Raw genomic sequence first — 12,847 nt, 5'->3', positions numbered from 1 at the left:
TTTCGATCGTAATATTTGTAAATGTTTGTAATGTAATGTAAATTAAAGTCTTGTTTTCAATTGTCGATATGTAATGCATATGTTTTCTAAAACTGTAATGTAATGTATTTTTTGCTGGTGTTTGTTATTTGACGTACAAGAGCTGTTATTTGAACTTTGAAGTGCTATTAAGTTTATAATATATTTATGTATGTTGTGTTTGCATTGTTTTTTTCCTGTGATGCTGAAGTAGCCGGATTATATGTTATTGAGGTACTCGATGTATTAAAGGAAACTTTGTGTATTTGCTGAATTTATTTTCCCTAGCAATGTATTAAGAGGATGTACAGTGATGTAATGTGTGTATTTTATGCGTTTTGTGAAAGAATTGTTTTATTTTCCAATCCCTGTTTGCATATTTGTGTATTAATAGCTGCACCCTCCTTGCGTTGCTTTAAGTTTGCATTTTGGACTAGCTGCAAGTGTGTAATCCTCTTTTTACGTATAATTCAAATAGTTGCTTAACGATATTTATGTGTACAGTTGGAGGCTGGAGTTGTATTTGGAGTGTAGAGTTGTAGAGTTTGTATTGTAGTTATAGGGTGTAGTTGGAGGCTGGACTTTGACGGTGTGAGTGTGAGGGTGAGTGCATGTGAGCCTTTTGGAGTTTGCCATAGTATGTGTAAATTTGTAGTACTGTATGCAGTCTATTTTCTTCCCCAAACGTGTTTTGTAGCTTAGTATGTGTTAGATCAGAATGTGTATGTGAACTATCTTTGATGTATGCAACAGTGAGAATAAGGGTGTAGCTTTTAATTTATGGGCATAAGGGTAGACGTCTTAGGATGTTTTTGTATTTTCTGTACTTCCCTAATTTTTTGTGAACAGCTGCGTGGGCAAGGGGTGTTGGCTGTTGTGTTGTTGAGTAGTGCTCTTTTGATGTTGTTTGATGCTGTTTTGGTGTACGGTGTTTCTGTGGTTGTGCACTTAGCACCACCAAAACACTTCGTGCAACAGCAGCATCAGTCAGAGCAACACCAGAGTCTTGTGCTTTTGTGATGACGCATTTTGTTTGTGTTTTTGATTATTTCTGGCATTGTTTACTTGTTTATTTTCCCTTACTTTAGTAAGTGCTTTCTGTTGTGAATTTTTTTCCTTTAGCTCACTTTGTCCACTTAAAAATTGTTGTATTTTTTGCTGTGTATTCATATGTTTGTCTATTTTGTGTGCATGTATGATCTTTGTGAAAGAACTGTTTTATTTTACAATCCCTTTCTTTATTTTTGTGTATTAATTGCTGCACTGTCCTTGCGTTGCATTAAGTTTTAATGTTTTAATAGCTACAAGTGTGTAATCCGAATTTTACGTATTAAAATAAATGTTGCCTTACGTTATTTATGTGTGGATTTGGAGAGTAGAGTTGTAGTTGGAGTGTAGAGTTGTAGGGTGGTATTGTAGGTATAGGGTGTAGTTGGAGGGTGGACTTGGACTGTGTGAGTGTGAGGGTGAGTGGATGTGAGTCTTTGGGTGTTTGAGGGTGCGTGATGGTGTGTGAGAGTGATTGAGGGTGACTGTTTTAGTATGAGTGAGGGTGTGAGTGTTGTGAGTGTATGTGTGAGGATGAGGGGGTGAGTGTAAATGTTGACTAACGTTATTTTTGTGTGGAGTTTGAGGGTGGAGTTGTAGTTGGAGTGTAGAGTTGTAGTGTGGTATTGTACTTTTATGGTGTAGTTTGAGTGTTGTCTTTGACGGTGTGAGTGTGAGGGTGAGTGGATATGAGGGTCAGGGGGTGTGAGTGTGTGTGATGGTGTGTGAGGGTGAGTGAGGGTGACGATGTGAGTATGAGAGGGTTTGAGGGTTGTGAGGGTGGACTTGGACGGTGTGAGGGTGATTGGATGTGATTTTTAGGGGGTGTGAGGGTGTGTGATGTTGTGTGAGGGTGAGTGAGGGTGACGGTGTGAGTATGAGTGTGGGTGTGAGGGTGTGTGAAGGTGAGGGTAATGGGATGTGATAGTGTGTTATGATAGGTGTGGGTGAGTGAAGGTGATAGTTTGAGCGTGAGTGAGGCTGAGTGTTGTAAATGTTTGTAATGTAATGTAAATTAAAGTCTTGTTTTCAATTGTCGATATGTAATGCATATGTTTTCTAAAACTGTAATGTAATGTATTTTTTGCTGGTGTTTGTTATTTGACGTACAAGAGCTGTTATTTGAACTTTGAAGTGCTATTTAGTTTATAATATATTTATGTATGTTGTGTTTGCATTGTTTTTTCCCTGCGATGCTGAAGTAGCCGGATTATATGTTATTGAGGTACTCGATGTATTAAAGGAAACTTTGTGTATTTGCTGAATTTATTTTCCCTAGCAATGTATTAAGATGATGTACAGTGATGTAATGTGTGTATTTTATGCTTTTTGTGAAAGAATGGTTTTATTTTCCAATCCCTGTTTGCATATTTGTGTATTAATAGCTGCACCCTCCTTACGTTGCTTTAAGTTTGCTTTTTGGACTAGCTGCAAGTGTGTAATCCTCTTTTTACGTATAATTCAAATAGTTGCTTAACGATATTTATGTGTACAGTTGGAGGCTGGAGTTGTATTTGGAGTGTAGAGTTGTAGAGTTGTATTGTAGTTATAGGGTGTAGTTGGAGACTGGACTTGGACGGTGTGAGTGTGAGGGTGAGTGCATGTGAGCCTTTTGGAGTTTGTCACAGTATGTGTAAATTTGTAGTACTGTATGCAGTCTATTTTCTTCCCCAAACGTGTTTTGTGTTTTTTTAGCTTAGTATGTGTTAGATCAGAATGTGTATGTGAACTATCTTTGATGTATGCAACAGTGAGAATAAGGGTGTTGCTTTTAATTTATGGGCATAAGGGTAGACATCTTAAGATGTTTTTGTATTTTCTGTACTTCCCTAATTTTTTGTGAAGAGCTGCGTGGGCAAGGGGCGTTGGCTGTTGTGTTGTTGAGTAGTGCTCTTTTGATGTTGTTTGATGCTGTTTTGGTGTACGGTGTTCCTGTGGTTGTGCACTTAGCACCACCAAAACACTTCGTGCAACAGCAGCATCAGTCAGAGCAACACCAGAGTCTTGTGCTTTTGTGATGACGCATTTTGTTTGTGTTTTTGAATATTTCTGGCATTGTTTACTTGTTTATTTCCCCTTACTTTAGTAAGTGCTTTCTGTTGTGAATTTTTTTCCTTTAGCTCACTTTGTCCACTTAAAAATTGTTGTATTTTTTGCTGTGTATTCATGTTTGTCTATTTTGTGTGCATTTATGATCTTTGTGAAAGAACTGTTTTATTTTACAATCCCTTTCTTGATTTTTGTGTATTAATTGCTGCACTGTCCTTGCGTTGCATTAAGTTTTAATGTTTTAATAGCTACAAGTGTGTAATCCGAATTTTACGTATTAAAATAAATGTTGCCTTACGTTATTTATGTGTGGATTTGGAGAGTAGAGTTGTAGTTGGAGTGTAGAGTTGTAGGGTGGTATTGTAGGTATAGGGTGTAGTTGGAGGGTGGACTTGGACTGTGTGAGTGTGAGGGTGAGTGGATGTGAGTCTTTGGGTGTTTGAGGGTGCGTGATGGTGTGTGAGAGTGATTGAGGGTGACTGTTTTAGTATGAGTGAGGGTGTGAGTGTTGTGAGTGTGTGTGTGAGGATGAGGGGGTGAGTGTAAATGTTGACTAACGTTATTTTTGTGTGGAGTTTGAGGGTGGAGTTGTAGTTGGAGTGTAGAGTTGTAGTGTGGTATTGTACTTTTATGGTGTAGTTGGAGTGTTGTCTTTGACGGTGTGAGGGTGAGTGGATGTGAGGGTCAGGGGGTGTGATGGTGTGTGAGGGTGAGTGAGGGTGACGATGTGAGTATGAGTGAGGGTTTGAGGGTTGTGAGGGTGGACTTGGACGGTGTGAGGGTGATTGGATGTGATTTTTAGGGGGTGTGAGGGTGTGTGAGGGTGAGTGAGGGTGACGGTGTGAGTATGAGTGTGGGTGTGAGGGTGATGGTGTGAGGGTGTGTGAAGGTGAGGGTAATGGGGTGTGATAGTGTGTGATGATAGGTGTGGGTGAGTGAAGGTGATAGTTTGAGCGTGAGTGAGGCTGAGTGTTGTGAGGGTGTCAAGGTGAGTGAGGGTGTGCGAGTTTGAAGGTTGAGTGTGTGACTGTGGGTGAGGGTGAGTGTTTGTGAGGGTGAGGGGGTGTGAGGGGGTGGGAGGGTTTGGGGGTGTTGTTGAGTGATGGTGTGTGATGGTGAGTGGGTGAGGGTGATTGAGTGTGTGTGAGGGTGAGGCTGTTGAGGTTGTGTGTGAGGGTGTGTTGCTAAGTGATGGTGCGTGATGGAGGTTGTGGGAGTGTGATCGTATCACGCTGTAGAGGGATGTGGGGAAATAGTAGGCCAGCTGAATGGGGTGTTTTTTTATTTTTTTTATTCGTTTTGACACAAGTCTTTTGAAAGTAAAGCTAGCCATCCCTCCTGTGCCTCGAACTTGCTGTCATTTTTTCTTTTTTGGGTGTGCGTGTAATTTAGTATGTGTTGTGTGTTCTGTGTGCGTCAAAATGCAACCCAAGGAGACGTAATAGAGTGTGTGTGTGAAAGTCCCCTTGATCCGTGAATGTGTGTATAAAAACTTTGTTGTGGTGTGGCGAAGTGGTGTGAACGGAGTGTGTGTTGTAAGAAAGGATCCGTTGTTAAACGAGCAACATTTGTAGCGAGTCTGGATGTATACTGATCAGCAGTAAAGTATTGGCTGTGAGTTGTGTTTTCCTGTGTGTATGTGTGCAAGCTGCAGAGTGGGTGCAAGCTGCAGAGTGGGTGCAAGCTGCCGAGTGGGTGCAAGGTGCCGAGTGGGTGCAAGGTGCAGAGTGGGTGCAAGGTGCAGAGTGGGTGCAAGGTGCAGAGTGGGTGCAAGGTGCAGAGTGGGTGCAAGGTGCAGAGTGGGTCTGCAGAGGTGATAGATGCAGAGTGGGTGATAGATGCCGAGTGGATGAGGAGGTACGCCTGGTATATAGGGATGTCTGTTACTATGCATATGAATAAGAGATTGTGTGCCAGATTTGTGTCCCAAGTGTAATTAGAAGCTGTGGCCACTGTCTAGCAGGTTGGTAGTGTTAAGTAAGCATAAGCTGTGTTAGCAATCCATAAGTTGTGCGTGTAATGTAGTATGTGTTGTGTGTTGTGTGTGCGTATAAATGTAACCCAAGGAGACGTAATAGAGGGGGTGTGTGAAAGTCCCCTTGATCCGGGTATGTGTGTATGAAAATTTTGTTGTGGTGTGGCGAAGTGGTGTGAACGGAGTGTGTGTTGTACGAAAGGATCCGTTGCTAAACGAGCACCATTTATTGCGAGTCTGATAATGAACAATAAATTAAAATGCCAATAGACAGCGTTCAAATGCTGTTGAGCCCACCCAAATCAAAAACAATGGCAGCCCTCTATCTGTTTTGTGTGGGTTGATGGGGTGGGTGGCTGAGGGGGCTTTCAATGCGGCTTCCCTTTGCTGGCTCAGTTTGAAGCCCTGGTTTTAAGTATGAAGGCTGGGCACTCGATACAAAGTAAGTATCAGCAGAAAGGAACGGGCTGCAACTTGCAACCAGCATTTGAACGCTGCCGTTCACTCCCACACATGTACATATTTTAGTACTCAATGCGAAGCTGTGAAATGCGTGTTTGAAACGAGACACATCCGTGATACTGCAGGGAGAGAGAGGGGAGGTGCTGGCGGATGGGGAGGGGGAGGAGAAATGCGAGGCTGGCTGTGTCCAGGGAGAGAGAGGGGAGGTGCTGGCGTCTGGTGAGGGGGAGGAGAATTGCGAGCCTGGCTGTGTCCGGGTAGAGAGAGGGGGAGGGGGAGGAGAATTGCGATCCTGGCTGTGTCCGGGGAGAGAGAGGGGAGGTTCTGGCGGCTGGGGGCTGGGGAACAGATGTCGAAGGCTGGCGAATTTAATTTTAAAAATAGTGTGTGAGTTGTGCATGGTTAAGGGAGACGAGACAGAGGAGCTGGTGGCTGGGGAGGGGGATGAGAAATGGCAGCCTGTCTGTGGAGGAATGCGACCCTGTCTGTGTGCGGGGAGAGAGAGGGGAGGTGCTGGCGGCTGGGGGTGGGTGCGAAAGAGAGGGGAGGTGCTGGCGGGAGGAATGCGACCCTGTCTGTGTGCGGGGAGAGAGAGGGGAGGTGCTGGCGGCTGGGGGTGGGTGCGAGAGAGAGGGGAGGTGCTGGCGGGAGGAATGCGACCCTGTCTGTGTGCGGGGAGAGAGAGGGGAGGTGCTGGCGGCTGGGGTGGGTGCGAGAGAGAGGGGAGGTGCTGGCGGATGGGGTTGGGGATTGCCGTGGGAGGGAGCCTTGTCGCTTTCATGTGCACGTGCTTTTAATTACAATGCACATGCGCATTGAGCTTGAATTTCACGGGCACTGCAAGGAATCGCCACGATTCCTTGCAAGTTGGTTAAAGACTGTTTAAGCCCCCATAGTCTCGCAAGCTCGATGCGCATGCGCATCGACAGGCGAGACCTAAAAAAGTGTACTCTAGTACAGTGCTCAACTGCGAATAAAAGCAGCAACAGGCTGGAGCGATGACAGCAACAAGAAATAGAGCGGGAGGAGTGTGGGAAGTAGAAAAAAGGTACCTCAATCACAGAGAAACAAGTGGATGAACATTAATTGAAATGAAGCAATAGGTACTTAGCCATGCTTCAGGGAAGGCCAAAACGAAAGAAGAGAAAGTGAGATCGGCATTAGCTGGCTAATTAGAAGGCAGCAAATGAGAATGACAATGAAGCCAACGAATGGTAAGCAATGGGCAGTCTCCAAGGCCCGTGTTGAATACAATATCTCTCGCAAGCAACAGCACACGTGTGCTGCCGCAGGAGAGACCTAATAATTCTACAAGTATACTTCATGTTACTATACTGTATAACATCTGTCTGTATGACTGGTTGTTTTGTTTTGCAGTCTCCACACTATGGGGCTAATGTTACTGTAAACCGTCCCAGACATAAACCGGAGTACCATCAATATTGCCAGAAAAGGACATTGTAAAAAACGGAAACATTACTTTTGCCATCTGGTCTCCAAGCAAGTGATGTGACTTCCTTCCCAGTATTTTCATTAGGGGGTAAACTCCACACTCTCTGAAAGTTTGCAAGTCGATGTAGCAAAACCTGGAAATCCAATATAATTGAAAAACATTATATCTGACACAAATCTGTGACATAAAACCATATGTTGGATCTTATTTCAAAGAATTAAATATGTAGACATGAATCTCAGTAAATGTAGTAAACAACAAATAAAGAAACATTTCTCCAGATGAAATACCCACAAGAAAATACACATTCTTTACAATTCCCAAAACACAAAGAACTGTTAGCCTCGTTTTCCTGTGAAGGAAATTCACAGTTCTGTTTTACTTGTGATGCAATTTTCTACGAGATTATTGATCTTACAATGTAAATAGACTTAAAAGAAGTTCATAATACCATATATGAAATTCATATTTATGCACACATTATACGGGTTCATATTTAACTAAGAATTGTGGTTATTACTCTTCATACTTTCGGCTCCAGTTTTCTGAGTAACAAGTCCAACTCTTTCCAAAATTCTAAAAAATATCAAAATACTCACACTTCAAAAGCTTGCTATATATAAATAATGACTGCAGAGCGCTTTTGCGTTGTCGCTAGGTGCGGCAGAATCAAGATATACATATATCAGGTCTTCTTTCTCACTGCCCAATGTCGCTATTGCACTTTTAAGTAAGGCTTTCGTCATAGCATCCTTTGTACCTTTCAACCACACACAGTGACATATTAATGTAAATCATATGTTCTATCCCGGACTACACACTATGCACTTAAGCAACACTGCAATTCAACAACCTTACAAACACTTGCCTATGGCATGCTGCGGTAGAATATTTATTTATTATTAAATGGCAATGCTTTCAACTTAGATTTAAGAAGCTGAGGGGAGGGCTATGCTTCAACATACGCTTTTGTTTCTGCACGGCGCCGGCCAGCGAGTGTGGATTTACAGACCAGACCCTCCCTCCTCCTCGCACCCCCGGCCAAGGAAAATCGTGCAACAAAAACAGAAAACAAGCATTTACAAAGCAATAGGTCACGCATTTACGAATGTTAAAGCTATTGGCATTGTAAATGACAATGCCTTTTATTTATGATTTCAAAACCGAAACATAAATAAAAGGCATTGTCATTTACAATGCCAATAGCTCAAACGTGTGTAAATGCGAGACCTATTGCATTGCAAATGTATGTTTTATCTAGGTCGAAGTCTTTTCTCCAGTCCCTTTCTGCTCTCTTACTGAGCTTTTTTAAGGAGAGCAGACGCTCATTAAACCATGGTGCTTTCTTGTTCTGGTGTATTTGAGAGGGCGTTTTATTCAAAGGAGCTTTAATGATTAATAATAATGAAAGGATAATAATGAAAGGGGGCGGTAGCCTGGCATGTCACGAGGGCCTCTATTCGGTTTGGGGAGGGAGGAAACTATCGCTTGCATAGTTGTTAATGGAAAAGTGCGCTTCTCAAAAGCAGTCTTAGAGGTTCTCTAGGCATGGGCCAGTTTGTCAGCATATGCCGAATAAAAGTCAGCCTGTAGTCCATCTAAACCTCGGGTCTTTTTTGTGGGAAGGTCCTTGATGGCTTCTTTTATTTCAGTTAAAGTAATAGGGGCTTTTAAGTCTGTTTGAGCAGCTGTTGTCAGTTTAGGGTGGGTGAGGTTATTCAAAAATGCTGTAATGTGTTCCTGCGATGCAACAGCTGGAGCACTGTACAGGATTTTATAGTAGGTGAAGAAAGCAAGATTAATCTCTTCCTGCGTAAGCACAACAGTACCATTTGGGAGAGATATTTCCGATAGCGGGGCTGGAGAGAGCATTATGTATGAGGTGTGCCAAAAGGGTGCCCGATTTGTCTGCCTCTTTATGACTGTACTGAGTGTTTGCTCTGTAATCTATCAGGCGAAGTTGTTAAAGAAGTTCAGCGTATTTAATTCTGGCTTCTTGTAGTCGTGCTTGGTCAGTCAGATCAGTGATAGCTGAATTTTCCAAATTATTAACCGCATCGCTGCGGCGGTTATTTTTCCGCTACGCAGCTTTTTTCTAAAAGCCGCGTTAGATGACGAGCTCAGCTCCTCATCCGCACACGACCACCGCGGCTGATGACGAGCTGAGCTCGTCATCAGCATCGAAGGGGTTAAGGGATTATTCCACCATGATAAGGCTCTTGCGCGTTTCTTGCCGCGCAGCTACAGTTGCCCCTAATGCCGTGCCCCTAATCACTGACTCAAAGGCATCCCATTCCAATAAGGGGGAAGATGCAGAGTTATCATTTTCTGAAAAATAATTAGTTATGGTTGTACTTATTGTATCCTGAAAAACCGTATCCTCCAGAGTTGGTGGCCAGAGCCGCCAGGTTAGGACCGGGGTGGGCGCCCTCCCCATTCAAGGATTAATTCAAGTAGGTTGTGGTCGGATTGCATCTTTCCAAGATACGTGGAGTCAAAAATTTGGGATGCCAAGGACACTGAGCAGAAAATCCTATCTAACCTGGTATGTGGTATTGGTGAATGGTTAGTGTTTCAATGTGCTTCTGTGCCTCGTAAGAGGTCAAACGTGCTATGTACATGGAATCCCAATGCAATACTATAACGGTATCTCACTGTACCTTTGTGATATCACCATTGCATTATGTTGAATCTGGTCAACTTGGCCTTGTGAGATCATTAATAAAGCAGCTCTCAGGTCTTCCTCACAGTCCTATTTTACATGGTTAATGGTGCTTTATAGCAGGTCATATACACTGTACAATATTGTAACATCATCAGTGATGGGCTGTAGCGAGTATTCTGCACAAGGCATGAATGGAACATGATTGCAGACTATAGTGTTTTTTTTTCACATGTTGAGGTGTCAATACTGTTGCATTACCCTACTTCTCACATTGCCCTGTATGATGGCATTTCATCATGCCTGTCTCACAATTCCCATCAGTCAGGTATAGCTGAATTTCAGTGGTGCAGTGAGCAGGGGACCCACATCTGGGCATACCCTTGCCACTTTGGGCAGTACATGAAACATACAAAAGGCAATGGAAGGAATGCTTACAGTTTGTTTAACCACATGCAATTGTTTGGGTAGCATCCCAACTCACCGTTCATTTGCTCCTGCAGGGTCAAGGCTGATTTGCACATGGCTGGGTCCAAACTGGGGTGGTATGGTGAGCAAAAGAATGCCACTGTGGCAACCCTCAGGGGTTTGCTATATTACCTCTATTATTTAACATCTACCTAACCCCTTACTAAACCTGTTGGATCATTCAACCTCATTTATCACAACTATGCAAATGACACCCAAATCATTTTAAAATTGGATAGCCCAGAAGGTCTCTACAATTCAAAACTAGATGATTGCCTTTGTGCCAAAAACTAGATAATGAATAATAATAAACCACAATTCTGCAGAGAAAGACATTACGACCCGCGGATATAGGCAAAAATACCAGCCTACTGCCACGTGGCCTAAGGAAACCGAAGCCCCTCCAACAACATCAAGAGAAGTCAGAAACATAGGGGTGACCATGGATTCAGATCTATACTATGTTAACATCACAAACAGTGCCTTCTACACAATAACACTCTGTTGCCTCTTTCCATACCAACATAAACTGCAATCTCCAAGCCATCCAAAATGCTGGAGCAAGACTTCTTCTCTATCTACACCCAAGAGAATTCTGGCTTCAGTCATGCAATCACTCCACTGGTTACCTATAGCTATGCCAATGTTCAAGGCACTCTACATTGTCCGCTGAGCCTCCCAAGGAAAATGACCGCTATGCCTACAAGTTAAATTCAAACAATACAAAGAAAACAGAACACTGCACTCCAGGCTTGCACCACTCATCACCATACCACCTCATCATAAGAAATCGTAAAGAGGCACAGCTTTCTAAGCACAAGACGCCAATCTCTGGAACGTACTATCAGCAAGCATTAGAAGCATCCAAGTGCATATACACATCAGAAGATAGTTGAAAACATGGCTATTTTCAAGATAAGTACACCATCCCACATCACAGCAAAGAACCCAGAAAGACAGCCACCCCCTCAAGCGCAATCTTTAGCTCACAATAAACTCAGAGACTGGGTCAAACAATCCAATGAGCAAACTGCTTTTAATTTGCTGGTAAGCTAAGTACCGCTGAACTACGGTTTGCTGGAGCATTATATAGTTATGTAATTTCATATATAACATTTATGGCCCAGGATAATACTAAGACTATAATACTCAGTATTCGGCAGCCAAATGTAACTTATACCTCTTACATCCACATAACCCATATCTTCTACAAGGTTGTTCATAGCCAATAATAAACAGCCCAAAAACAATTATCACCAAATGAACATGCATGGAATAACCAATGTACACTGCCAGACAATTTGAAGGACTATAATCTAGTCCATTAATACAGGTCCCAAATCTCTATTCATCCTCACCACTTCTTTACATCTCACAATGACACTCAGATAGGGGATGATAGTAAAAATGCCCATCCCAACTATACACAAAATCTCAGATCAGACATCCCAGTGCAATAACCAGCTAAGCAGACTACAATCAAAAGAAATATCATAATGTGACCTGCAAAGCTTTTCAAAACTGCCAACACACTGACAATCGTAAAAATGTGTGCGTCTCTCTCACACTTCATAAACCACCACACTGATACACGCTCCGCTCCATATTTTTATAACCGCACCTCAGTCGTTCTCACTTACTACATGAAAACATTTCCACATAGGATCTTAAGTTTTTTATGATCCTATGCGGGGAGTGTTGCCATGTCGTGAGACAACACCCTTTCAACCACTCATTTTACATGATGTGCAATGTCCACTGGACTAAAAGGGCTTCAGCCCCAGACCCCCACACCACTCCACCCATCCACCCACCCCTATCCTCAACCATGTGCCTTAGCCCAGGATGCTGGAGCTTCCAATACACAGAGAGTTCTTTAGCTGATTTATGCTGACCTGTGCTGCAGATGGGACCAAAATGAGAGCCTCTCATTTTGCAGCTCATTCAGAGATTCAACTGCATAAAACAAATTATAGGATCTGTGATCCTGAGTACAGAGGGGGTCGGTCAGACACTTGGTTAAAAGAGAACAAAATATTCATCACTATTTTGTTGGCCTTTCACCTTCAGATAAATGCAACTTAAAATAACTTGTGTGACATGCATTCTATATGTTGGAACATCTCATTTGTTTAACGTGATCGCTGAATAAGTCTGTGTGTGTACCCATAAAGACACAAAACTGAATCCTTGTAGGTGCACTCTGGAATAGTGCCACGTGTATGTAAAGTGCCACAAGGTCCTGGCCTGTGACTTAAAAACACTATGAATATGCAGTCATTATTTAACATTTTTATTAAACTAGGAGTGAGCGAGCCACTGAAGGTTCATGCCAGATGCCTGGCTCTGGCTTAGTTAGAGGTCCTCTTTGACATTGAGCACAAAAAAGCAGAGCTTACATGGGTACTAAAACTTCCTGTGCCAAGAATTAAAGACAAAGCATTAACCTTTCATCTTAAACATGAGAGAAAAATATATCAGGCTTCAAAAAATCATAATAATTGTTGCTAGACCTGCAGTTCTAGTGAACTGAAAAATCTACCCAACCTAACTGTAATGCTCTTGACCCATAACTGGTCTCTAATTGTGTTCTCCTTTGAAAATAATGTATTTCACCGAGCCGCAAATGTCTTCATTATTATATACGAGAATACGAATACGCATTACTTCGAATACGCAAGTTTAGCATGTCTGCTGTACAAAAAAACTTGTG

General features: G+C 42.6%; 1 protein-coding gene across 1 annotated transcript in view; it reads right to left on the bottom strand.

Moving 5' to 3' along the window:
- The window catches only part of ANAPC4 (anaphase promoting complex subunit 4), a 410,841-nt gene that overhangs the window by 362,250 nt on the left and 35,744 nt on the right, over positions 1 to 12,847 (bottom strand). Inside the window, exon 2 of the mRNA XM_086964012.1 lies at positions 7,032 to 7,137. Within this exon, the coding sequence (XP_086820138.1) occupies positions 7,032 to 7,137 (106 nt within the window). The remainder of the gene's footprint in view (positions 1 to 7,031; positions 7,138 to 12,847) is intronic.

Source organism: Lissotriton vulgaris, chromosome 3_2 (genome assembly GCF_964263255.1).
Source record: "Lissotriton vulgaris chromosome 3_2, aLisVul1.2, whole genome shotgun sequence".
Classification (NCBI taxonomy): domain Eukaryota; kingdom Metazoa; phylum Chordata; class Amphibia; order Caudata; family Salamandridae; genus Lissotriton; species Lissotriton vulgaris.
This window is presented reverse-complemented; position numbering and strand designations above follow the sequence as displayed.